The 27671-nt window shown below is 41.6% G+C and overlaps 2 protein-coding genes across 9 annotated transcripts in view; one reads left to right on the top strand and one right to left on the bottom strand.

Annotated features, from left to right (window-relative positions):
* The window catches only part of EXD2 (exonuclease 3'-5' domain containing 2), a 95813-nt gene extending 87609 nt beyond the window's left edge, over window positions 1-8204 (bottom strand). For both annotated transcript variants that reach the window (XM_070594130.1, XM_070594132.1), the window contains exon 1: window positions 7823-8204. The gene's annotated coding sequence lies outside the window, so the exon portion shown is untranslated. The remainder of the gene's footprint in view (window positions 1-7822) is intronic.
* A 152-nt stretch (window positions 8205-8356) lies between these two features.
* Window positions 8357-27671, top strand: part of DCAF5 (DDB1 and CUL4 associated factor 5) — a 112741-nt gene continuing 93426 nt past the window's right edge. For 2 of the 7 annotated variants that reach the window (XM_070594126.1, XM_070594124.1), the window contains exon 1: window positions 8423-8553. Coding sequence is in view for 3 of the 7 variants with exons in the window: in XM_070594128.1 (XP_070450229.1) it covers window positions 8519-8732 (214 nt within the window). In the remaining 4 variants the exon portion in view is untranslated. Of the gene's footprint in view, window positions 8733-8875; window positions 9086-27671 lie in introns of those variants that run through there. The other 5 variants (XM_070594128.1, XM_070594129.1, XM_070594123.1 and 2 more) reach the window with 5 other exon arrangements.

Genomic DNA, 27671 nt, shown 5'->3' with positions numbered 1-27671 from the left:
CTGCAAATCAGGCACTGATCCAAGGGGCTCCACCAATAAGAATTCATTTATCACAAACTCCATTTAATGTATGTGGAGACTGAGTTATCAAACACTTTTATGTACCACAACTGTTATTTTCCTCATGTGCAAAATAGGATAATAATACTTTCTTCATAGGGTGGTTGAGAATATTAAATGAGTTAATAGCTGTGAAGAACTTGGAACAGAGCCAAGTGCTCAATAAATGTTAGCAATTGTTAGTATTGTTGTAATCTTCTATTTACTGCATGATTGTTTGATTAAAGTTTGCCTCTGTCCTACAAGTACTACGAACATTGGTCAGAGTCTTCTTTTTTGCTTACTATTATATCCCTTGTGTCTACCTAGGGCAATGGCGCATAGTAGGTACTCAATAAACATCTTTTTTTTTTTTTTTGAGGAAGATTAACCGGGAGCTAACATCTGCTGCCAATCCTCCTCTTTTTGCTGAGGAATACTGGCCCTGAGCTCACATCCATGCCCATCTTCTTCTACTTTATATGTGGGATGCCTACCACAGCATGGCTTTTGCCAAGTGGTGCCATGTCTGCACCTGGGATCCGGACCGGCGAACCCTGGGCTGCCAAAGCGGAACACGCGCACTTAACTGCTGTACCACCGGGCCAGCCCAATCAATAAACATTTCTTGAATGAATGAACAATTCATGTCCAACCGCACAGGACTGTTATAAAGCTAAAAAAAAATATATGTAAAGTACTTTTAGAAACTACACAGGGATATAGAAATGTTAAACATTTAAATGGTAAACTGCGATACTAACTGTAAGCATGGCAGGAATCCTAAGGAAAGGAAAATTAATGTTGCCTAGATTTATTGGAAAGGAGGTTCATGAAAGAAATGGACCTCAAAGTATGTATAGGATTTGGATGGATTAGGTGGAGCTCAAAGTATGTATAGGATTTGAGAGAGTAGTGTGAGCACAGAGGTATGTAGGGAAGAATGGGCCACCACCCTATTTGGTGGGTGTGTGGAGCTACAGGAAATCTACTTATAGATAAGGGGGAGACAAATCATGGAGGAACTTGACAGGCACATAAAGGAGTCTGGACCTGAAACAACAGAGAAAAGGGAGAGTTTTGAGCAAGGGCATTTCAGGAAGATTCTTTCACCCAATAACTCATGAGCCAGGAACTGTTCTTGATGCTATAGATTCAATGGTGATCAAAACAAACCATGACTGGTGAAGGGATCTGACCAGGTGATTTCTGAGATCTCACAGGCTTTACCATTTTGTGATTTAAACAATGATTATCTGCCGGCGAGCTCATAGATAGCTAGGTACGTCACCAGCTCCAACTTAAGTAGGATCTATAGTCAAGAATGCTGATTCTATTTACATTATGAGTTCATGTAGTTTGCTCAGAAGGAAGGAGGAACAAGTTTATAAACACATGCTGTGGTCAGTTCATTTTCCAGGAGGCTGTCCTCAATGACCACTGAAGCCATAAAAACAATTTAAATTTGACTTCTGTACCAAAGAATCTTCTTGTTTCTCCTTGGGCATATTTTACTTTGGGGAAGGGGCACTGCCCAATTTTATTTTGTAAATGATGTTGAGCACACTGAAGATGCTCAATAAACATTATATATTCATGGGACCATCTCTGGAAAAGAAATCTTGGCTATATGACTACATACCCAGTGCAATAAACAACAACTATTTTTAACAGTTTCTCATGCCACTCACCAGGAATTATCATGTGGAAGCCTAAAATTAAAAATAAGTAAAAACAGCTGGCTTATGATGATTTTGTCAAGGAAACTTCAAATATTCAAAACCCAGGTGATTGGCATAGACTAGTACAAAAAATATCACTGAGTAAATATTAAATGAATAATCCTGGCCACTGACAATTTCTGTCCAATTTGACTCCATAAAGTTTATTTCAAACTAGATTTCTTCATTTGTCATGAAGAATTATGCATGGCAAACTTGAACCAAATGTCTGGAAAGTAAGTTAGAACAGGATTTGAAACTTGTAGTAACAAATAATATTCCAACTTTAATTACTGAGTCAATTACTTTGCAGCCTGGGAATTTACTTCAAAACCTGTGGAAAACGCCCCCTTTAAAAAAGGAATTAAAAATCAATTACAGAAGGAAATTTAGGAAATTCACAAATATGTGGAAATTAAACAATACACATTTAAATAACCAATTGGTCATGAAAGAAATCACAAGGGAAATTAGAAAAAAGCTTGAGATGAATGAAAACATACAACATACAAAAACGTATAGGAAGCACCTAAAACAGTGTTGAGAGAGAAATTAATAGCTGTAAACATCTATAACAAAAAGAAAGAAAGACCTCAAATCAGTAACCTAACCTTCCAGTTTAAGAAATTAGAAAAAATTCTTGGCAGGGAACATGATGTAGTCTGTAAAGAAGAAGAAATATAATGATGTATACCTGAAATTTATATAACGTTATAAATCAGTTAACTTAGTTAAAAAAAAAAAAAGAAATTAGAAGAAGAGTAAACCCAAAGCAAACGGAAGGAAGTAATAAAGACTAGAGCAGAAATAAATGAAATAGAGAAGCAAAAAACAATAGAGAAAATAAACAAAACCAGAAGTTGGTTCTTTGAATATATCAACAATATCGACAAATCTTTAGCTAGACTGACCAAAAAAAGAGAAGACTCAAATTACTAAAATCAGGAATGAAAGAGGTGATATTACCATCAACCTCACAGAAATACAAAGAATTATAAGGAAATACTATCAACAGGCCGATGAATTAGATAGCCTAGATGAATTCCTAGAAATACACAAACTACCAAAACTGAATCAAGAAGAAATAGAAAATCTGAATAGAATTATAACAAGAGATGGAATCAGTAATCAAAACCCTCCCACAAAGAAAAGTCCAGGCCAGATGACTTCTCTAGTGAATTCTACCAAATGTTTTAAAAAGAATTTACACTAATCCTTCACAAACTCTTCCAAAAAATACAGGATGGACTTCTCAACTCATTTTATGAGGCCAATGTTACCCTGATATCAAAATCAGACAAAGATATCACAAGAAAAGAAAACTAAAGACCAACATCTCTATGAATATAGTTACAGAAATCCTCAACAAAACACCAGCAAAGTGACTCCAGCAACATTTAAAAAGGATTAAACACAGTGACCAAGTAGGATTTATCTCAGGAATGTAAGATTGATTTAACATATGAAAATCAATCAACATAGTACAGCATTTTAATAGAATTAAGGACAAAAACTCTATTATCATTTCAATAGATAAAGAAAATCATCTGACAAAATCCAACACTCTTTCTAATAAAAACATTCTACAACCAGAAATCAAAAGGGACTTCTGCACCTGATAAGGGAATCACAAAAAACCCACAGCTAACATAATATTTAATGGCGACTAAAAGACTAAAAATTTTCCCTCTAATATCAGGAACAAGACAAGATGTTTGCTCCTACAAGTTCTATTTGACATTGTACTAGAGATTCTAGCTAAGGCAGTTAGGTAAGAAAAAGAAATAGAAAGCATCCAGATTGCAAAGGAAGAAGTAAAGCTATTTCTATTAGGCTCTGAGAGGATCTTCTGTTAAAGATTGGCACCTGAGCTAACAACTGTTGCCAATCTTCTGTTTTTTTTCTGCTTTTTCTCCCCAAATCCCCCCATCACATAGTTGTATATTTTAGTTGTGGGTCCTTCTAGCTGTGGCACGTGGGGCACGGCCTCAACATGGCCTGATAAGCTGTGCCATGTCCATGCCCAGGATCTGAACCTGCAAAACCCTGGGCCAGCAAAGCGGAGCATGCGAACTTAACCAATCAGCCATGAGGCCGGCCTGAGAGGATCTTGTATATAGAAAACTTAAGAAACTCACAAAAAACTATTAGAGCTAATAAATAGATTAAGCAGGTTTGTAGGATTCAAGGCCAATATTAAAAAATCTATTGTATTTCTATATGCTAGCAATTCAATGGAGGAAAGCAGGGTCTTTTAAAAAAATGGTGCTGGGGAAATCAATAAAAAAAATGGCGCAGGGATGACTGGATGTACATATGCAAAAGAATAAAAAGCTGCACCCCTACACCTCACACTATGTACAAAAATTAACTCAAAATGGATCACGGACCTAAATGTAAGAGCTAAAATATAAAACTCTTAGAAGAATTAAAGGAGTAAATCTTTGTAACCTTGTTTCTCAGATATGACACCAAAAGCACAAATAACAAAAGAAAAAAATGATAATTGGACCTTAACAGAATTTAAAACTTTTGTGCTTCAAAGGATACAACCAAGAAATGAAAAGACCCACAGAATGGGAAAAAATATTTGCAAATCATATATTTGATAAGGGACTTGTGTCTAGAATATGTAAAGAATTCCTACAACTCAGCAATAAAAACACAAATAATTAAAAAATGGGCAAAGGATCTGAATACGCATTTCTCCAAAGAAGATATACAAATGGCCAATAAGCACATGAAAAGATGCTCAACATCAACAGCCATCAGGGAATTGCAAATCCAAACTATAATGAGAAACCACTTCACCCACTTGTATGGCTATAATAAAAAAGACAGACAATAACAGAGACTGGCAAGGAAACGGAAAAATTAGAACCCTCATACATTGCTGGTGGGAATGTAAAATGGTCAGCTGCTTTGGAAAACAATTTGGAAGTTCCTCACAAAGTACAACAGAGAGTTATCATATAATCTAACAATTCCACTACTAGGTGTATATGTACAGTTCCCAAGAGAAATGAGAACATGTCCACACAAAAACTTGTACACAAATGTTAACAACAGCATTATAAATAATAGCCAAAAAATGGAAACAGCCCAAATGCCCATTAACTGATGAATAGATAAACAAAATGTTGTATATCCATACAAGGGAATATAATTTGGTCTAAAAAAAAGAATGGAGTTCTGATATATGACACAACAAAGATGAACTTTGAAAACACTATGCTAAATGAAAGAAGCCAGACACAAAGACCACATATTGTATGATTCCACTCATACGAAATATCCAGAATAGGCAAATCCATAGAGACAGTATAGAGATTAGTGGTTGCCAGGGGCTAAGGGTAGCGAGGAATGGGGAGTGACTGCTAATGTGAATGGGGTTTCTCTTTGGGGTGATAAAATCTTCTGGAATTAGATAGTGATGATGGTTGTACCACTTTGAGAATATACTAAGAGCCACTAAATTGTCAACTTTAAAAGCATGAATTTTATGGTATGTCAACTATGTCTGATAAAATTATTATTAAAAAAATGAAATGACGTGTCCTATAGATCTTGGCAGAAGAGTTTCTATTTAAATAGACATTTCCTTTTTTCCCCCAAAATTAAAATTGCCGTCATTTGAAATGACCAATAAATAACTTATCCCTTAAAAGACATTACAGTTTAATTATACGTATATAATATGTATTATTTTTCTGAATTAATATCTCTTATCTATGAGTAACAGTTTATTTTAAAGTTGAAAATATTTTTAAGTGAAAGATTTCTGAGCATGTTAGTATTTGTATGTAGCTCTTAATATGCTAAAATTTAACGTAATTAGTAAATGTTTGAGAAGGGGCTTAGTAGTACCTTAGTTTTCTTTTTAAACAAACAATTCTAAATTTGAACATTTCGTTAGCATCTAGTCAGTTTTTAAAGAGTCCTTACTCTTTCTCCAACGATACTGGGGTCAAAGAGTAAATGAATTTCTGGGAACTCTACATTTGATCAGTATTCAACCCACAGTGGAGCAATTATGTAAGGGTACCCACAGTAGTTCAAGGGTTCCTGAATGAACGGTAATATACAGAAGTTTCTGGGCCTAGGAAAAAAAGGAATTCTTTTTACCCTTCTCCCTCTTCCTCTACACATTCTATGCAGAGGAAAGATTACTCAGGAGTCCAATTTTATTCAGTATTTTTAAGCTAAGTACACTGGCCTTTTCACGATAAATACCTATTATTGGAAAGGCCATGGTCACTGAAGTTGATTAAAGATTTGTATTACATAGTTATGTACAGTATTATTAGTTTGCAATAAAAGACACAAGGGACTATGTTAAATTCTTAACAAAAGCAAATAGATACCATAAAGCTTGATCTTCTGAAGCTGGGTTATACTACAGGTAGGGTCACCAGATTTAGCAAATAATAATACAGAATGCCCAATTCAATTTGAATTTCAGATAAACGAATAATTATTTTAGTATAAGTAAACCCAAAATATTGCATGGGACATACTTATGCTAAAAAATTATTCATTATTTATCTGATTCATATTGAACTGGGTGTCCTGCATTTTATCTGGCAACCCTAATGATGGAAATAAGAAGAGAGAGATTGTATCCACTGTCCTTACAAAGAGTAGCAGTAGGATATAAACAGTCTGAGTGGTCCTACATTTCTGTCCTGGCTGGTTACTGAACAGTTACAGAAGTTTCCAACAAAGTCCTAGAGTTGAGCTGGCTTGTGACCAGATCCTGGTCTATTTTTAGGTTGAGGTAAATGGGACAGTCATTCCAGGGATTGGGGAAAAGCCAGTCACATTTAAAGTTGTGGAGAAGAGGTATGTGCTTAAGACGGAGAAGAGGGTGTGTCTCTCCAGTCCCTAAATTCATTCAAGTATTCAACAAATGTTCCAGTGGCCACTAAGTGCCAGCATGTGCTGGCTCTGGACATATACCCACGAGCAGAAGAGACGTGGTCCTTCCTCTCGGAAAGCTTATAGCAGAGTGGGGGACTCTGATATAATCACAAAAATATGTTTAATTACACATTGTGATATTGCTATGAAGAAGAGATGTTGGGTGCTAAAAATCGTTAATCAAGCTGGTATACTACTACTGATCTTTACGGGGCTATTATAATGAATAAACACTATGAAGCATCCTGAGAATGAAACTTTTTAAAAGAAAGCACTACACATTTTCCTGTTTAGGGAAATATCCCATTGAAACCATAATTTCTGGAATTTGGGGGATTTCTGTTAAGTTCAGCAATATTTGCTATAATGTTGATTTTTAAATTAAACATTTACTTGCATATTTGTTATTAGTATGATTAATCTTGTCATTGTACAAAAAGTAGAAGTAGGTGATTGTGCTTGATGGATGTTCTCCACCTCCAGCCCACCTTTCATGGGGCTCTCCTCGACTGCCCACGTGCTATCTCTGATACAGAGGATGTAATTCCTGGTAAACTGAAAGGGCAAAAGTGACACCTGCCTATTGTAGCACCTTATTACCATTTAATGACAGAGAATAGCTTCTAGGGAAAGCACTACAATACACTGACAAGGGGACTTTTTCCTGTATGTATCTGGTAGCATTCCAAAGCACTTAACATCCAGTCTCCTCGCTGGGGTCAACGCGGAGGCTCCCAGCCCACCGCAGGGCGGCTACTTCTGGCCTGGAACACAGCTGCTGGTTAACAGCTGTACGGCCTCAGAGCTCCACACTCAAGACCTTGAAGAGGAGCTCACCGCACCCGATTAAATCACACGTATTGCTATTTTCGCACAACGCTTCTTGTGTCTTGCAAATGTGCCTGGAACTAATGGACAGAACTCAAGTCGGTTTTGGCAATTTTCTTCTCACTTCTTAACAATTCCTTTCTCCCTTTTTCCCCACATACCACTCTACTATCCACCAAGCGGAACAATTTAGACGTTTTTACGGAATGGCTGGAGGAAGGGCGAATTAGCTGAATGTGGGGGGAAGGGGAGTGTCAACAATTTATTTTGTGGGGAAGGACGGGTGCGCTAACACAATCCCCAAGCGACCTTACCCCACGTGTCCAGTCCTAACTCCCGGTTCCCTTCTCTTGGACAGGGCTCGGCGGCCCCAGGGTGAGGCGGACAGAGGGAGACCGGAGCCTCGGCCTCAGTCCTCCTTCCACCTCTGTGCCACCTCGGGCTGCATTTTCCCGGCCGACAGAAAGAGCGCGGAGCCGCCTTCGTCCGGGCGCCGGGCCTCCAGGCGGCGATGGGCCGCGGTCGCTCGGACTGTTACGGGCCCTCAACTTCACAGAGGGCGGCGCTCAGGGCGGGCAGCGCGGCCTCCGCCGGCGCCACCCGGGGCCTCGCGCGGGGAGGAGCTGCGGTGGGCACGCCGAGCCGCCGCCCGCGGTCTCCAGGCCAGCCGCCCGCGTTCTTCCGGCCCGCGTCCGCGGGGGAGGGGCCGCCGGCGCCCGCGTTCTCCCGGCGCCCGCGGCCGGCGGAAGGGCCGCGCAGCGCGGAAGCGCGGCCGCAGCTGAGGATCAGCTGCTGGAGGCGGCGGCGAGGGCGAGGGAGGAGCCTCGGGGGAGGGGGGCCACCAGGAAGCCGCGGACGCCGCCGCGCGTCTGCACACCTCGCTCCGTCTGCCATGGCTGGTTAAAGAACCAGCCGGCTCGCAGCGCGGGGGGAGGGCCGGGGAGTGCGGCGGCCGCGCGGGAGGCCGAGGGAGGGGCGGCGGCGCGAGCGGCGGCGGCGGCGGTTCCAGCATGAAGAGGAGAGCTGGCCTGGGGGGCAGCATGAGGTCAGTGGTGGGCTTCTTGTCCCAGCGGGGCTTGCATGGGGACCCCCTGCTCACTCAGGACTTTCAGAGGAGACGCCTGCGGGGCTGCAGAAACCTCTACAAGAAGGACCTCCTCGGCCACTTCGGCTGTGTCAATGCCATTGAATTCTCCAACAATGGAGGCCAGTGGCTGGTCTCAGGTAAATCAACCCCCGTCCCCTCCCCGCGCCTCCCGGCCCCCTTCCCACCTCCCCTGTCGCCCTCCTCGCCCCCTCCTCCCGCCCTCAGTCCCCACCCCCTCCCTCCTCCACCCCCCCTGCTGCGGGGGGAAGGTTTGGTGTCAAATTAAAACCATTGCAGGGGGAGGGAGGGGAGGGAGAGGATGTCTTCTATAAAAAAGACCTAAAATGGTTGACAGGTCCTTAATTCGCTTCATCCCAAGAGGAGAGTGACCTCTCCGGAGGACCGCCCTGGAAGTATGGGTTGGGGAGGGGGGCGAGGTTACCACTTGACAAAGTTTGATGGGAAACTCTTGCTCTGAGTACTTGAAAAGGTGCGGGGGGCATTTGGGGATTTTGAGAGGGAGGAGGCCGAGGAGCGCCGGGGGCAGGGGGGAGCCCGAGCCCCTGTCGCCGGCATCCTGGCGGAGGGGCCTGGGCGCCGGGCGGTGACAGGGCGGCCGCCGCAGGGCTCGGGGCTGCGACTCGGGGCCCGGCTGGGTCCGCCGAGGGGAGGTGACGGGCGGGCGGTCGAGGTTGGGCCTCCTGGGCGCGCTGGGGGCCCAGCTCCATCTCCTCCGTCCTGCGGGGGCCTCTTCCGCGTCTTGTTTCTCTCCTGGTTTCCAGAGTGCCCAGGGCCCGGGAGGCCAGGGGGCACTGGCCTGAACTTGAATGCGCAACTTGTGAGGCCGGGGGCGGCGGATGGGCGACCCCGGAGACTTGTTGGCCGGAGCCCCGCGCCCGCACGCCCTTTCCCCGCGGCTGCCGTTGCAGGTGGTCCCCGCTCCTCTTCCCCCCCGCCCAGCTGGGCTTGGTTGCCCCCGGCTCCCCCTCCGGTGTGGGGAAAGTGGCGAAATCGAGGCCGGGGCTCCGGCCGGGCGGTGTAGGCCTCGCTCTCCCGGGGCTCCTAGCGACAGGCAGCTGAATCGATAGCCTATTGCTCCCGGGGAGGCCCGGGCCCGGCGCGCCGCGCCGCGGCTACAGCTGCCCGGGGGGGGGGGGGCGGCCGCGGGGGGCGCTCGCCGCCGCCGCCCTCCTCTCGGGGTCGCAGGCCCGAGGCAGGCGAGCGGGGATCGGGGTATACGCTGGGGGCGGCTCCCCGAAACCCGGCCAAGGGGAGGAGGGCGACGACGGTGATCTGGCGTTCCCGCTCGCCTTCTGCCCTACCCGGTCCCTTTTCCTACATTGAGAGGAAGGGGGAGCCCAGCGCTGGACGTGGCGCCTCGCTTCACCCAGGCCGGTCCCCGAATGGGTTTCTAATTTACGTCAGTGGGCAGTTCTCCAGAAACTTCTGGGATCATGGCAAAGCATCCGTCTTCTTCGCGAGTAACAGTCGGAAGTGACACGGGGCGTGCAGTCCAATTTGGGGGTAGCAGAGATAAGACCTGTGTGATCATTCCGCGATAAACCTTCTGGGGTTTCTCCAGAACTGACTTGACTTTTCCACCCCAGATCGTTTTCTCTTTGACGAGGTAGGTTTGGGCCCTAGATCATCCCCTCAAGAAACCTGATATTCCACTTCAAAGGCATACCCCAAACAAAAGCTTCCTTACCCCACGATGCCCAAAATTCCCGAGGGCAAAAATGGGGGAAGATCTCTTTAAAGAACTCCCACCTTTTTCCCCTTCTGCTGCTTCTGTTTTCGCAATACTCCCTTCTCCTTCCCAGAGTGATGTATTCCAACAGAGATGTTCCCAGACAAAAGTAAACCCACCCTACTGGGTGAGGGGATTTGGAGAGGACTCTTGTAGACTGAACTAATCATGCTAATTAAATCATAAGGACAGTCATACATTGCTCAGTTTAACACACTTTTTTAAAATAACAGATTTATTAAGATATAATTCACATGCCATACAGTTCACCCATTTAAAGCTAGCACTTCTTTTAAAAGGTGCCTCCATTCTGTACCTATTATCCTTGTGCAGGCCCTTCCCCTGTGTCTTAAGTGAACCCTATTTTCTCTAGTCTTGGCCAATTCGTTTCCCTTGGCTTAATTTTAGTCTCTAGAAGAGGGAGGCCTTTTCCACAGGGGAGGCTCTGGCAGGCTTCTGGTTCCCAGGCGTTCATTGCCTTCCTTTTCCAGGCCAGAGTTGCCCATCTCCGTCAGTGCTTTCAGGGTTCCCACCTTAGTCCTGCTCCTTCTCCTCGTACTTCCTCTAGCTCAGTTCTTCCTGTTTCCCTTTTTATCTACTCTTGCCCTTGTTCCTAGTCCTTCCTGCAAGCTTTTCCACCCGCCTCTCCAGTTTAGCTCAGATAGACTTACCTTTGCTTATTTGTTCCCTAAACATCAAGTTTTGGTTAACAGCCTTTTTAGTTATTCCCCTTCCACTGTGAGTACAATTTATGCTAACAGAAGTCTCCCCCCCACCCTCCCCCGGTTAGCCTCAGATAGGGAAGGCCTTTCTGGGAGTCATAAATACATCTTAACTTGTTAAAGCTAATTAAATTTTGTTCTAGGAGGTCCTTCAATAATCTTCCCAAGTTTAAAACTATTTAAGGTGTCAGTGTTTACATTTTCGCTTATCTGTCGTTGTTCTTTAGCAGTTAACACCAGAGGGGAGAGGCACACAGTATTTTGAGGCTAATGTTATCTATCCCTCATGTTTCACAATAATGTGGTGGGAGGCCAGACTCTGGCTTGGTAATGAGATTACTTTTAAGGGTTTTGTTGTTCTTGTATCTTGTCTGGATTGGTTAAAGCCCTCAGAAAGTGGTGATTAAAATGATAGATTGTTCAGAGTTTGTTCACTGTTTTCATTTCCTAATTGTTTGGGCAGGCTCACATTTCTTGGATCTGACACATACTGTTTGAGAGAATTAACTTAGACCTAGGGCAAAATTATATTTGCATGATTCCTATGGCCTTTTAAATGCTATTTGTTAAGGATACATCATTGCTTTCTTTTTTTTTTTGGAGGAAGATTAGCCATAAGCTGACATCGGCAGCCAATCCTCCCTTTTTTGCTGAGGAAGATTGGCCCTGAGCTAACATCTGTGCCCATCTTCCTCTACTTTATATGTAGGATGCCTGTCACAGCATAGCTTGATGAGCCATGTCTTATGTCCCTGCCCAGGATCCAAACCTGTGAACCCCGGGCAGCCAGAGCGTAGTGCAGGAACTTAACCACTGTGCCACTGGACTGGCCCGTATCATCATTGCTTTTTTGTTCTAACAGCTAGCCCCGAGGCCAGCCCGGTGGCGCAGCGGTTGAGTTCCCTCATTCCACTTAGGCAGCCCTGGGTTCGCGGCCGGATCCTGGGCGCAGACCTACCCATTGCTTATCAAGCCATGCAGTGGCAGGCATCCCACATATAAAGTGGAGGAAGATGGGCACAGATGTTAGCTCAGGCACAGTCTTCCTCAGCAAAAAGAGGAGGATTGGCGGCAGATGTTAGCTCAGGACTAGTTTTCCTCAAAGAAGAAAAATAACAGCTAGCCCCTTTTCCAGGGCACAGTGAGGCCAGCAGGTATTGAGTAAACCAGAAAAAATCAGGAAGGAGAAAGGTGTTCTCTTGGTAACTGAGATCGTGACAGCAATGAGTGGGGGGGATGGTTTTTTGACATTTTAAAATATTAAGTATTTTAACCTAGAAAGTATTTTTCTTTGTTGTTGATCAGGGCATTACTGTGATATCATGTAAGGTGGTGTGATATAGCATACATTTTACCAAATCACTGCTGTGTGTGTGACCTTAGTCAAGTTGCTAAGCCTCTCTGAGTCTGTTTACTGATGTATTCACTGGGAGGACCAGCACCTATCTGAAGAGCTGTTGTGAGAACTACATTTGGCAAAGTTTAGGTTGGGAGCCAGAGTGCCAGGCCTCTCAAAGGAAGTACTGAGTTTGTTTTCTTTCCTCTTTGTACTTCTAACTCAACATGTCATTATTAGCCGGTGTTTGTTCTTACAGTATAGGTAATAGACCTGTGCAAAGGGGACGGACAGGATAGTTTTGTGACATTTTGATGTGGTATGAGGAGGTATGAGGTGGTGTGGAAAGAGCCTGGGATAGGAGTTGGAGGCTCTACCAGTCACAAATTGTATAAATTTAGGTAAGTCTCTACATTCCTCATATGTAAAGTGGGGATAACAAATTGCCTTTACTAACTACCTAACAGGAGTGTAGTATTCAATAATAGGTTATGTGTGAAGGTACTTTGTAAACTGTGTGGGTTTGAATGAACATTACTTTTTCTATTTTATTTTATTCTATGTGAGGAAGATTGACCCTGTGCTAACATCTGTTGCCAATCTTCCTCTTTTTGCTTGAGGAGGATTGTTGCTGAGCTAACATCTGTGCCAGTCTTCCTCTATTTTGTGTGGGATGCCACCACAGTGTGGCTTGATGAGTGGCACTAGGTCCATGGCTGGGATCTGAACCTGTGAACCCCAGGCTACCGAAGCAGAGTGCAGGAACTTAACCACCAGGCCGCTGGACCAGCCCCAAACATTGTATTTATAAAGAACTCCTTATGCTTGATGCTTGCAGTCTCTTAGAATCTTCCTGTGTGTTAGTTCTTAGAGGGGTTAGGAACAACACTGTATGTTGAAGTGCTACTTACAAGAGATCCTAACAACAGCAAGGAGGTTATGCTGGTACATGTATTTAGGGGATATCCTGGATTTACCTTTTAAATCTTTGGTGGCACCTAGTGTTTTAAATTGCCTCCATTGCCTCCTTTTGTGCTCCTTTCCCATGGAATGGAGTCCTTTATATGTTTGCTTGAAAGTCTTTTTCTTTTTGTCTTTGGGATGTTCATCTTCTGGGGCTCTGATTGGGAGACCATTCAGAATGTAGGTCTGTGTATATCTAACTCGGATTGTAACTCTGCCTTCTTATAGTTTGTAAACTGTTTGTGTAAACACAATCTTAGCAGTAAACAGAAATATCCAGATCTTGAGGGGTGAGAGTTGCTAAAAATATTATTTCCCCTGAATTGATATTTAAGGCATTGGAACCTGTAGAACTAGCAGATTAATAGCCCATAAGTATGAAGGTTTGAGTTGCAGGGAGAGATTATGATCTCTTTTTAATGCTTATGACTAAATGTAGGAAAAGCACCTTCAGAAGCTTTTCAAATAGCATCAGCAACTATACTGTTTCAGAGCGTTAATAAAGTAGGAGTTGTGAATGGGGAGAGGCCTTAATTACTTGGTCATAATGTTTATAACTGGGATAACTATTTAGTCCTATTTCTATTTCACATGGGTCTCTGACTTTACTGATCATTATAAGTATCCACAGTTACATAAGAGGGATTAAGAGCGTGAACCCTGGAGTCAGGCTGCCTGGGGTGAATATCAACTCAACTACTTGCTAATTGGATTACCTTTGACAAGTCACTTACCTCTGTTTCCTTGTCTATATAATAAGGACAGTAATACCTCACAGGGTTGTGGTGAGGATTAAATGAAATAACACCTGTAAAGTCCTTAGCACCAGGGCCTAGCCCATGCTGTTGCTCTGGTTGCTACTGCTGCTGCAACTGTTATTGTTTAACTTGAGCCTCAAAAAAGCTTTTAGGGGATTGACACCTTCAACATCTAATATTGTTGTACATGGCACAGTACAAAGTGAAAAATTGAGAAATCGCTCAGTGAGGTGAACTGTTAAAAATGCTTTGTGAATACACTTGACCCCAGTTTTGTCATCAAAGCATATTTTTAAGCATCAACCAAAAGGCTATGATAATAACCATATGCTTAATTTGAACCCATTAATTAATGATCATCTCCTGTTGTCCAGTCACTGGTTATCTCACATTTTATGGAATCAGGTTTTTTGTAAATAAATTCATCTGAGAGCATATTATCTGCATGTGAAGTGTTTGGCTTTAGCCAGTTAAATAAAGTCTGACTTTATTAAAGCTTCTCATGTGTTGAATTAGGGTGAACTTCTTGGTCCAGTGTATCAGGAGTGTATCAGGTGAAGTATGGCCAGTGGTGGGGCAGATTTCTGTCTTTAAAATCTTTCATAGTGCATACATTTTGACAGGGTGATTAGGGAATTAGATTTTCCTGTGAGCTTTTCTATTCACTGATAATCCATTGCTGTGATGATAGGAAATTTTATCCTTAGATCTATTTATTAGTTCAGCAAATAGTTTTTGAATGCATAGTATTCATAAGACAGGAGCTATGAGAATAACAGAGGTGATGAATCAGGTATAAATCATACTCTTGAGAAGCTTGCATTTTAGGAGCATTTGCTTCTCATTTGTAACAGTGCATGACCCTTAATTTTTCCCCTCTGCTTTATGATATTTTAATAGATATTTGATTTTTCTCTCGTTTGCAGTACTTAATATAGCAAAAATCGTCTTGCCTGTGAGCTTTAGTGGGAAAAAAAGAAGGCTCATAGAGATGGCCTTGCAGTACATTGCTATGATAAATTATAGAGGTCAGGTCATGAGGATAAGGTAACGTGGATATTTATAGATGCATGTTATTTTTCCCACTTCTTGGTCAGTTAGCTAATTGATATCTATCAAAGACGGGCAAAATTAGAATTACGCCAGCGTTTGTCACTTCTTTAAAATAACCTAATGAGGTTCAACTGATGACCACTAGTCTCATTAGATATTATTAGCGCATCAGAAAGTTGTCTTTGTGTTCAGTGTTGTTCAAAGAATCATCACTGGCTTGACTTAGCCAATGTGTGTTTTTTTTTCTCCCCAAATCCCCCCAGTAGATAGTTGTATACTTTTAGTTGTGGATCCTTCTAGTTGTGGCATGTGGGACACCACCTCAACATGGCCTGATGAGTGGTGCCATGTCCGCGCCCAGGATCCGAACTGGCGACACCCTGGGCCACTGAAGCGGAGTGCGCGAACTTGACCACTTGGCCACAGGGCTGGCCCCCTAAGCCAATATGTTTTTGATTACTAAGAGTTCTTAGAAGAGCCGTAGCCCTCGGTTATGTATCTTGGCTACCACACTGTAAGGTGTCAGCCCAGGTCCAAGTGTGTGCTCATTAGCTGATTATTGATAGATTTGCCTGTAAAGTACAGTTGAAATCATTTAGATCAAGGAAACTCTACTGACGAGTAAAACTTGAAACACAAATGGATATGCTTTCTGAATCCCGAGTTAAGAAATGGATGTATTTATTTTCTCATGCATTGAGTGTGGAGAAGAGCACTTCCATTGCTAATATACGGCCCTTAATTTTAATCTTTTTTTCTTTTTCATGGTTTCAGGAAAAAAGTAATTGCTTTTCCTGTTTTAGTCTGAATTTAGATACTCAAGGGTGGTACTAAAGCCTTTTAAGTTTAAAGGAACTAAAATCCTAATTCAAATCAAGATTATATAGGCTAAGAAGGAAACAATTCTATTTTCAATTTTTGGTGCCCTACATTATATTAAAAATATTTTCTCTTGGGGCCGGCCCCGTGGCCGAGTAGTTAAATTGCCACCCTCCGCTTCAGCCAGGGTTTCGCTGGTTCGGATCCTGGGTGCAGACATGACACCACCCGTCAGGCCATGCTGAGGCAGCATCCCACGTGCCACAGCTAGAAGGACCCACAACCAAAATATACAGCTATGTACTGGGGGGATTTGAGGAGAAAAAAAAAGATTGGCAACAGTTGTTAGCTCAGGTGCCAATCTTTAAATTAAAAAAATATTCTCTTACAGTTAAAGAACTGAATACTAATCTGTTAGGAGTAACCCTTAGATTATCGTGAGAATGTGAAATTACATTTCTTTTCTACTTAATTCTCTGTCCTTTAAAGTTTTTGATTTTTGGTGATGAGGGTTAGGTAACCATTTGCCAAAGTGTGGGTATGTAAGCTAATTTTAGGTGATCTTTGAATGAATTTTTAAATTTTAATGGTTTGTACATTTATTTTTTTACATGTTAGAAAAGTCAAGCAGCATATATAAAATATTGTTTTTAAGGGATTTATTGCTTAAGGTGCAATAAATTTTAAAGAGTCAGTTTAAAGAAAAATAACGGCGAATGTGTTATGTGGATACGGAAAAAATGAAGAGGTGATCCAGATTGACTGAAGTTTGGGCAATTTTGCGTTAGGCAACCTTGTTTACATCTTCCTTCTCCCTCATCGAGTCAGAGAGTCGGAAAGCTCTTTATTTTATGGAAAAGGAAGTGGAGAAGTAAAAAGGCGACTTCCAGAGCTGCCCCGTTAGTCTTTGGCAGTCGGGACTCTAAGGAGGGCTCATTGCTCCCGGGCAGGTGCTGTTTCTATGTAGTCTTTTTATATTTTTCTTTCCCTTTTCTTCTTATAGGATAGGCCACCTTTTCTGGCTCTCTTCTAAAGAATTGAAAGGTGATGTTAGCAATTTCTGAGCAAATGTACAACTCTAATTGCTCCTTTTAGATGATAAATTGTTATTCTGTGTTTTGTTGTAAATAAAGTTAACTTCTTCCACACAGGTATCTTATGTTTGTTTATTCATTAAAAATATGTAATGAGAACACAGTATGTGTGCCTCTTTAATCTTAATAATAACTATAAGAATTATTTTTTAAACATTTATTTAGCATGTAATGTGTGTCAAGCCCTCTGCTAAGCACTTAGTCTTATTTGTCAACTCGGAAAATAGCCAGTGTTACCTATAGTCTAGAAACACAAGGGGATTTAAAGGTTTTGTATTAATTGTCAAAACTGAGTGCTAAAGAATCAAGGAAGGACATTGATAAATGACTGCTGTGGGTTCTGTAATGCAGAGAACAGTTAGGGCATTAGTGGAAGAATAAATGTTAGAATTCATTGTTTCTGGTTAAAATCAAGTGAAATATAATTCTAAGGACGAAAAAAGATTTTTATTACCTTGGTCTTTGTAGAAAATTTAGTTCCAGTAACTGCTTCCCAAGTTTTTGTTCTTTCAGCTTTAATATATATTTCTCACCACTGCCAACGTGTGTCCTAAAACTTAACTCTCATGATCTCACATCTCCTGCTGACCCTTCAGAAATCTACAGTGCTCCCCAGTGTCTACCAAATTAAGTAGGAATGCCTCACCTGACTTTCAACTGAGACACTGCTGTTTATAAAAACAGATATTTGACAGTAAAAATAGCTAATATTTGAGCATGTCATTCATTTATCAAATATTATTCGGGGGGGCATTTCATTGTGTGTCATATATGATCACATCTGATACTTAAAAGAATCATTCCTAAGGTGTGGATGGTACTATTATCCTTATTTTATTTTTTTATTTTTATTTTATTTTATTTTTTTAAGATTTTATTTTTCCTTTTTCTCCCAAAGCCCCCCGATACATAGTTGTGTATTTTTAGTTGTGGGTCCTTCTAATTGTGGCATGTGGGATGTCACCTCAGCATGGCCTGATGAGTGGTGCCATGTCTGCAACCAGGATCCGAACTGGCGAAACCCTGGGCTGCCGAAGCGGAGCGTGCGAACTTAACCACTTGGCCACAGGGCCGGCCCCTATTATCCTTATTTTAGATGTGAGGAAAGCGAGGCTTAGAGAAATTAAGTAACTTGTGAAAGCTCCCATAGTTTGTGGTGGAGCTGGATTTCCAGCCTGGGTCTGCATGAGACATGCTGCCAACTGCTCTGAAGTTTTTAGACTGTTATGTACGTTTTAAGAGGTTCTGACCTTTTTCCTACGTTCTCATTTCTTTTTTGTTTTTTTTTAAAGATTTTATTTTTTTTCCTTTTTCTCCCCAAAGCCCCCCAGTACATAGTTGTATATTCCTTGTTGTGGGTCCTTCTAGTTGTGGCATGTGGGATGCTGCCTCGGCGTGGTGTGATGAGCAGTGCCATGTCCGCGCCCAGGATTCGAACCAACGAAACACCGGGCCGCCTGCAGCAGAGCGTGCGAACTTAACCACTCGGCCACGGGGCCAGCCCCCCTACGTTCTCATTTCTTGATGCTGTCACTCTGATAACTTTGCTAACTGCTTTTTTCCCCTTTGTGTATAAACAGAAGAAGTGGGGCTGAAGGGATGGGTCATTGGGCTTGGAACCTCAAAGCACAGTTCTGGTCACAGCTATGGTACTCACCCCTCAAGCAGATTTAGCTCCTTGGTGCTAGAAATCACTTCACTTGGGTTTTGGTCTTGGCAGTCATCTAAAGTCTTCTTCCCTACACTTTGGATGTGGATGTTCCTCGCTTGCTTACATAAACCGTGTGACTAACTTCACACTGGGCTAAACTCACCTACTTTAGTCTAATTAGGAGTAGGCATACTCTGGTTACAAAGTTGGTTCCGCTTTTCCATTAGCCCAAGTAAAAGTCAAGCAATATATACATATGTATTTACTGAGCCTGCAATTTGAGTTTGATATCTACCAAAAGCACGCTGATTGAGTACATTTGGCTGAATTTCAGACAACAGATATTCATAATAACACATGGGGAGAAAATATCTATGCCTGGAGCATAGACAAATAATGTGCTTCAGAATAAAGTGCTTTTTGGACAAAGGTTTAAACAATCTAAATGGGATTATTTGCCTGGAGAGCACTGGTAAGTCATTTGGAAGCACTTTTCCACAGATGCAGTATCATATAGGGAGGTATGCCTCCTAGGCCAGATGATAAGCCTGTTTAATCCTTAATGAATCTGAAGTATAGTGTTCTTGCAAATAAAATTTACATCTGTCACCAGCAGCTTCGCTCTGCTTCTGTGAAAAGGAAGGCATTTCATTTCCAAGGTTATTCACTGATTGGGTGAACAAGGAGGGCTGCTCTGTAGGTTCTGGTCTTGGATTCCACTGGTACTTCACATCAATTTTCCTAAGGGATTTGGGGAAAGACTTGACAACCATCATTTGTCACTTTAGTTGTCTGCTCTTCCCGTGCCTTCATGTTCACACTTTCTGGCCACCTTACTCGCTCCTTGCACTTTGCAGTGTTGAATACCTGAAACTGTATCATGTACCTCTCAGGATATAGAGTTGATATGCATTTGAGATCAAGTCCATGTGCTCTGAGTACTATTTTCTTACTAGGGCCAATTTTAAAATGGAAGTTATATTCCAGAGAGCTGGGACATGTAGGAATCAAAGAGAAAGTGACATCTGAGGAAACTGACAGGTTTATAACAGATCCACATAGCAGAGAAGATGTTGGCAGAAAGGCTGATTCCCATCTTCCCTTTTGCCCCTCTTGGGGCTTTTGCCGGTTGATATGGTAAGATAAGATTACCTTATATGGTTGATAAGGTAACTCTGTAGGTCCCTTGCCTGCCTTGCTTTCTGCTGGGGTCCTTTGTAACCAAGGTGAGTATATATCCTGGGTTTACTTAGGATTGTCTCAGTTTCCACATTGTCCCAGTACAATTATTAGCGATCCTTTCTTTCTTATAAAGGCCCTAGTTTGGATGATAAGTTATATGGCCATCTAGTCATAATCATCCGAGCTGTCTGGTTCTCAGGTAAAACCAAAGCCCCAGTCTCTTAACTCCTCCCCTTCGCCACTGAATGCCTTTGGTGGAAAAGCCTCCAAGCCCCATTCTCTCCATGTTGGGTCTCAGCTGCTGCTTTTAGGGTACTGGATTGAGCATGAGGGGCAGGGTGGTTGCTTAGTCATTTGTCCCCTCGTCTTATTAGAAAGCAAAAAACAGGCCAAAACCATTAGGAAAGTGCTAGGGCCAGAGGTTAGTAAGTTACTCGTTCCTTTCTGTATACCTCTTCTTATAATTCTTGTTCTACTATTCACTTGTTGTACATTCTTTTTTGGTTTTTTTTTTTTTAAAGTCTTCTTACAGGTGGTTGTTTTTTGCCAAGTTGATTTTGGGGAGAGGCATTTTGGGGAGTGATTCTCCACTGAGTTGGGATCGTTTTCCTGAGGTATTTTAAACTAAAAGTGGATATGATATTGGTATTAAAACCATGCTATAGGCTTCGTTTTGTGGGATATCTATCCAGCACCAGAGGACATCTGGAGTAAAAGTTGATCCCCTCAAGTGTGTAAATTGGTTCTGAGAAGGGTTTTCAGGAATTGTAGTTTTTCTGGTCGATAGCCAGTTGGCTCTAGATTGTCTTTCATGTTGTGGCATGTCATGAATAAAGAAGTTTAAGAGATCTGGGTTAGAGTCCTGATTTCATCCTTCTTACCTGTGATCTTATGCTACTGATGTTCTGTCTCTATAGAATCATAGAATTTTACTGCTGGAAAGGACTAATGATCATCTAATTGAAGCCTTTAATTTTATATATAAGGACACAAAGGAGCAAAGAGGTAAAGTGATTTGCCCAGTGGCTCACAAGTAGTAAGTGGTACAATCAGGATTAAAATCTGAGTCTTCTGACCTGGTCCCTCAGTAGGGAAAGTCAGGAAGTTCTGCATTTATAAAGGACTTACTCAAAGTGTTAAACTCTTTTAAGTGACTTACTCTGCCAGTACATTGTGACAGTTTCTTTGTCCCTGAAGATGATTGTTTTGATTAAGTTGGTGGTCCCCTATTATTTTACAGATAAGTAAATAGAGATTTTCCAGGTTGGAGGCAGTGTCACTCGGGCTGTCTCCAGTTTTAATTCTTAGCCTACCTATCCTTCCTTACTTTGGAAAGTGTGTTTCCTTCTAAGAACATTACTCAGGAGGAGAAATTTTTTGCAATCCAGATGCCTGTTAAAATCTTGTTACACAACTTCCCTCATTCAGAATTTCCATTCAAGTCTTGTATCTAAATTCCAGTTGTATCTCGTGTGTTACAGCTTAAGGCCAAGTAACTAATTGGAGCCTCTGAGGGTTGTTATGTTTCTTTTCTTAATAGATGTCTTAACTGTGTTTGATGGCCTGGTGCAGATGTCTTATCTTATCACTTGCTGCCATAGATGGCTGAAGCATGTGTTTTGCCTGAGACATACTGGCAAGAAGCAAGTGAAATTTGCATGGTTGGCACCCAGCTTCAAGCAGCCCTTGATTTAGCCTCAGAGTTGATATCTCTGTTTGTATCTGCTCATGGGTGGGTGTTGTATGCCTTCCTAGAAGAACTGAAAAAGCGTTGGGGCCTGCATTGGTTTAATCTTTTTAGAATTGCCCAAGAAGAGAAAAGAAAGCTTAATTATGTTGTTAATGTTGCTTATGCAGGGAATTTTGCGAAAAAACTAAAAAAATAAGAAACTGCTCAGAGTGACTGAAGATCATCTGTAACATAAGCAGGAGAGCATGTTGTCCAGGTTAGTTCTCTATGGTAGAAGAAGTGGGACTGGGGCCGGCCCGCTGGCTGAGTGGTTAACTTTGTGTGTTCCGCTTTGGCAGCCCAGGGTTTCGCTGGTTTGGATCCTGGGTGCAGACGTGGCACTGCTGATCAGGCCATGCTGAGGTGGCATCCCACACAGCATAACCAGAGGCACTCACAACTAAAATATACAACTGTGTACTGGGGGCTTTGAGGGGGTGGAGGGGGAAAGAAGATTGGCAAGATTGGCAACAGATGTTAGCTCAGGTGTCAATCTTAAAAGAAAAAGAAGAAGTGGGACTGGACATGAAGACAATGTGTGGTCTAGGAGTACCTCACGATGCATCATCTACTATCTTAATAACTTCCCTGTAAATCCTTACTGTTGTTGAGGCCCCGAGAATCTGTTTTTAGTGTTCCCCTAGTTCTGTTTGAGGAGCTTTTGTTCTTTCACGTTTCACTCATTCCACACTTTACTGTTGAGAATTTCCTATTGAATCATATAAGTCATCAGAATATGGCACTAAGACAGGCTTCCTACTTATTCATAAGTTTAAAAAATATCATGTGTTAATTATAGGAAATTTGGCAAGAAAGAAGTATCCTACCTACTCAGGATAACCATTTTTGACACATGGTGTCATAGTTTAGCCTTTTTTGTATGCATATGTACATTTTTAAAAATAAAATTGGAATTAGGCCATCTCTGCTGTTTTGTAACCTTTTTTCTTTATGTTAACATTTTTTCATATGTCATTGAATATTCTTCAAAGCAGGGTTTCTCAACCTCAACAGTTATTGACATTTTGGGATGGATATTTCTGTTATGGGCGCCTGTCCTATGCACTGAGCAGCATCCCTGGCCTCTAACAGTTTATGTCAGTAGCATCTCCCCAATTGTGACAACCGAAAATATCTCCAGACATTGCCAGATGCTCCCTGGGGGGCAAAATCACCCTGGTTGAGAACCACTGTTCTGATGCAAAAATTCTCAAACTCTTCGGTCTCAAGACCTCTTTACATTCTTAAATATCATTGAAAATCTTACAGACCTTCAGTTTATGTGGGTCATATTCATTGATTATTTTTTGTATTAGAATTTAAGACAGAGAGAGTTTAAAAATTCATTTATTTAAGAATAGCAATAATAAACTTTATATTAACATAATATTTTAATGAAAAATAACCATATTTTCCAAAATAAAAAAAATAGAAGAGTAGCATTGTTAAAAATTTTTCCAAATCTCTTTAATGTCATAATAGATATTATGAACACATTTACATTTAATCTGTTGTGGAATATTGCTTTAGCTGACATATATGAAGAAAATTCAGAATTACACAGATATGTAATTAGAAAAGGAAAAGAGTATTTTAATGCCTTATCAGATAATTGTGTATATTCTTCTTTGATACTATATCAAAACTTGACAAGTGGAAGTTTCTTAAAGATTAGTTGCAATGTAGAATCCGAAAAAATATCAGAATTTTTCATAATCTGTTACATTAAAATCCATTAGTCTCTGTTTAAAGCCTCCCCCGCCACGTTGCTGGTTTCTCTTGAAAAACTGGAGTCAGGCAACTTGAGCCTGCATTCCCCAATGGCAGTAACTGGCTGGAGCTGAGTATACAATGGCTTGTCCTTTCAAAAGGATTGTATATTCTCCAGTCTGCCATTTAATCTGGCAGGTTTTACTCTTTTGCTTTGCTGCCTGGCCCCGGTTGTATTTGAGGAGCTAGATTGTATTGTGGTAAGGAGCATAGTTTCTGGAGACAGATTACCTGGATTCAGATCCCAACTCCTACTCTTGGTCACTGTGTACCTTCAGGTTACTTAGCTTTTCTGTAGTTTCATCTGGATAATAAGGATAGCAACAATATCTACTTCGTAGGATTATTAAAAGGATTAGAAGAGCCCCAAGCATTGTCTCATAACATCATACATTGATCATTTGGAAGATATTTGTTCACTGAGTTAGACATATTTTCTAAGTCTTGACACATTTCATTATGTAATATATTTCAAGAAATCATTTTTGTTAGTACCACCTCCAATCTCATCAGTAAAGTCTTTATTGGGAAGTGGTGGAGTTCACTGTGGTGAATGGTACAAGTTTTACAAAATTCTTGTTTTCTCTTGAGAGCTTAAATTTTATCATTGAGTACAAATAATGCCAGTTGTTTTCCTTGAAGTGACAGGCTCATCTTGTTCATTTTGGAGAAAATATCTGCCAAATACCCAACTCTGAATAACCATAGTTTGTCAATCATTTCAAGTAAAAATAAAATTCCATAAAAAAAGCAGCCACTTCAGCTCACAAAACAAACCATCGCACATGTGCTTTTCCAGAAAATAACCATTGTTCTTTGGTGTGCAGTGAAAGTGTTCTTCCCATTTCATCATACAGAAGATTACAGTGTGTTCTCTGGTTGAAATTTGATAGAATTATTTTTATTGCTTCATCAAGGACATTCCTAAGTGAAACTGACATTTGTTTTTTATTGTTAGTGGGTGACAGTTAAGGATATACTGATGACCTAGTAATAGTGTGGTATACTGCCTTGGTGAGTGCTGAGACACCAGTAGTCTTACAAACCACCATTGCTTTTACACCATCACTACAATGCCAACACAGTGAAAAAGCAAATAACACTGTAGTGTTGTTGTGAAAATAATTTTGACTTTGCAGACCTCCTGGGGTTCAGGGAACACACTTTGAGAACAACTTTTTTTTTTTTTTGAGGAAGATTAGTCCCGAGCTAACATCTGCTGGCAATCCTCCTCTTTTTGCTGAGGAAGACTGGCCCTGAGCTAACATCCATGCCCATCATCCTCTACTTTATATGTGAGACGCCTACCACAGCATGGCTTGTCAAACAGTGCCGTATCTGTACCCAGGATCGAACCAGCAAACCCTGGGCCGCCAAAGCGGAACATGCAAACTTAACTGCTGCCCCACTGGGCCAGCCCCGAGAACAACTGTTCTAAAGCACGATATTATGGCAGTATTGTATCCTGTCAAGCACCTATGTCAGAAATTTTTTTATTTTTTTAATATTGGCAACTGAGCTAACATCTGTTGCCAATCTTCTTTTTTCTTCTTCTTCTTCTTCCCAAAGCCCCCCAGTACATAGTTGTATATTCTGGTTGTAGGTCCTTCTGGTTGTGCTATGTGGGATGCTGCCTCAGCATGGCCTGATGAGTGGTGCCATGTCTGTGCCCATGATCTGAACCAGCGAAAACCTGGGCCACCGCAGGTGCGCAAACCCACTCGGCCATAGGGCTGGCCCTGTATATCAGAATTTAAACCAGTTCCCTCCTTCTGTTTATTTTCTTCTTTTATGACAATTCTTGTAGCTAAGCCTTTGTGAAAATTTATTTTTTTCCCCTAGAATGAAATCTTAGAAATGGGGCTCTGGGTCAAAGGGTATGAATTTTTTTTATATTTACAAAATACATTTGATATATATTTGCCCTCCAGCATGGGGCGGTTGAAGTGATTTATGCTTGTGCCAGTTCATTATGAGACTGCATCTTAGCTACTGTTCTCTATCCTGTCGTCTTTGCCAGTCAGTGTGTGAAAAATGGTATCATTTAAAAAACTTATTACTTCAATTCTCACATAATTGACTTTGATTATTAGGGAGGTTGAATATTTTATCTTAAGTTTTGGCCATTTTGTAGTCTTCCTTTAGGCCACTTACAATGCAACTGATTAGTTTGCAGCTTTCTTTGTTAAAATAGTCACATTCTCCTAATACCTTTCAAGATTAATCCCTAGGTGCTCTGCATTTGAGTATCAAACCTCAGTGTCAAATTTAGAGGTCCTCTGTTAAGGAGGCAGGTAGTAAAAGTGCTTGGTAAACTACTCTACATTTCAGAAGTTTGAGCCCCACCTTTTTGACTTTTGTCATATTGAAGGTTATCATCTGTGCTATTACTTAATATTTTTTCCTAAATTGACTCCTCGTAAAACAATACTTGAAAGGAAACTATATTACTGTCATGTCTGTCATGGGTTTTATGTCCTAGTTTTTTTTCCTAATACACATTAAAATACGTCATTGTTAAAATTATTACTCTTTGAAGTCACCCAGTGACCTCTGCTTACCACACTGTAGGAAGAGCCGTCTTGGATTTGAGTGCCGCTCTGCCACTAGCTGGTAGTGTCGGTGCTCTGGGATAGGTGAGTTTACCTCTCTGTGCCTCAGGTTCTTCACTGGCAAAGTGGGGGTGTTGGAGTGTCTTCCAGCTCTGTTCTGTGATTCTGGTATAAGATGTTTGTGGATTCCTGTCTCTATTTCTGCTCAGGAATTAGAGACATTGCCTAGGGATTGGTGTACTGGTTTAGGATTTAAAAACGCTGGCTCTGTTCAGCTGCACTGCTGCTAGTCATCTGATTTTAGAGGAACCATTTTATTTCCTGGGGTTCTAGCTGTCTGGTTCAGGGGTTGCTGCTACTTTACTTCCTCCTTCAAGTTAGGAGTCAAGGCTTCTATCATTGAGGCTAGCAACTGCCTCACTTTTCACATCTTCAAAATGGGGATAATGTTTCTGCCCTACCTACATAATTGGAGATGTGGAAAAATGAGTTAATAGGCAGATAAGTGGACTTAACTTTCAGAACAAGAGTGTGGGGTAAGGGCAGGGTATTAGCAGGAGTTAATGCCTGTCGATGTTATCCCTCCTGTGGCTACTTCTGTAGTGAAGAGTAAAATTCATAGGACACCACTTCTCCTTCTCTCTCCATACCTGCTTGCACTTGCCGTTTGATTTTTTTCTCTCTGATTTAGAAAGTGCCATTGGACTCCAGTTTTGTGACCTTGGGCAAATCATCCAACCTTAACTTATCCATGGGCCAAATGCAGCCTCCACCGAGGCCTGCATTCAGCATGCGAAAATCAAGTTGCTGACTTCTCTTGAAAAATTGGAAGGTCTAGCAACCTTGAGCCTGCATTCCTCTATGGCAGTAACTGGCTGGAGCTGAGTAGTGGCTTGTCTTTTAAAAAGGGTTGTATATTCTCCAGTCTGCCATATAATCTGGCAGCTTTCACTCATTTGCTTTGCTGCCTGGCCCCTGCTATAATTGAGAGGCTGGACTGTATTGTGGTAAGGAACACAGTTTCTAGAGCCAGATTACCTGGATTCAGATCCCAACTCCCACTCTTGGTCACTGTGTACCTTCAGGTTATTTAGCTTTTCTGTAGTTTCTTCTGGATAATAAAGATAACAATACCTACTTCATAGGATTATTAAGAGGATTAGAAGAGCCACTGCACATAAAACCCTTAGGCTGGTCCCTGGCCCAGAATAAATTTAGCTGATGTTAGCTATTGTTGTTGGAGTTCAAATACCATAATAATTAGCTAACGTTTATCTGGCTCGTGCTATGCATCAGGCATTGGGCCAAGTCCTTCACACAGATCTGTCTCATTAATCCAAACATAACACTATTAAATAGGTAGAATTATTTTCTCAATTTTGCAGATGAGGATACAATTTGAGAGATTAAGTAACCTGCCTAAGGCACACAGCTAGTAAGTGGTAGCGACGTGGAGAGTTGAACCCTGTGCACCTGTATCCTAAGCCTGTGGTTTTAATGCTGTGCTGTGCTGCCTTATGTTACATCCACCTCTGAAATAAGTGTCATTGCAGAAGTGGCAGGCTTAAGTAAATAGAGATTAGTGCTCTTAATTATTTTTGTAAGTGATTTGAAGAAAGAATACATATAGATATCCCAAATTTATATAGGACATTAGTTCCTTCAGGTAATGAAATGCCAAACCCATGGGGATAAAC

Source organism: Equus przewalskii, chromosome 25, assembly GCF_037783145.1.
Source record: "Equus przewalskii isolate Varuska chromosome 25, EquPr2, whole genome shotgun sequence".
NCBI lineage: Eukaryota > Metazoa > Chordata > Mammalia > Perissodactyla > Equidae > Equus > Equus przewalskii.
Note: the sequence above shows the minus strand (reverse complement) of the source record. Positions and strands in the feature narration are given on the sequence as shown.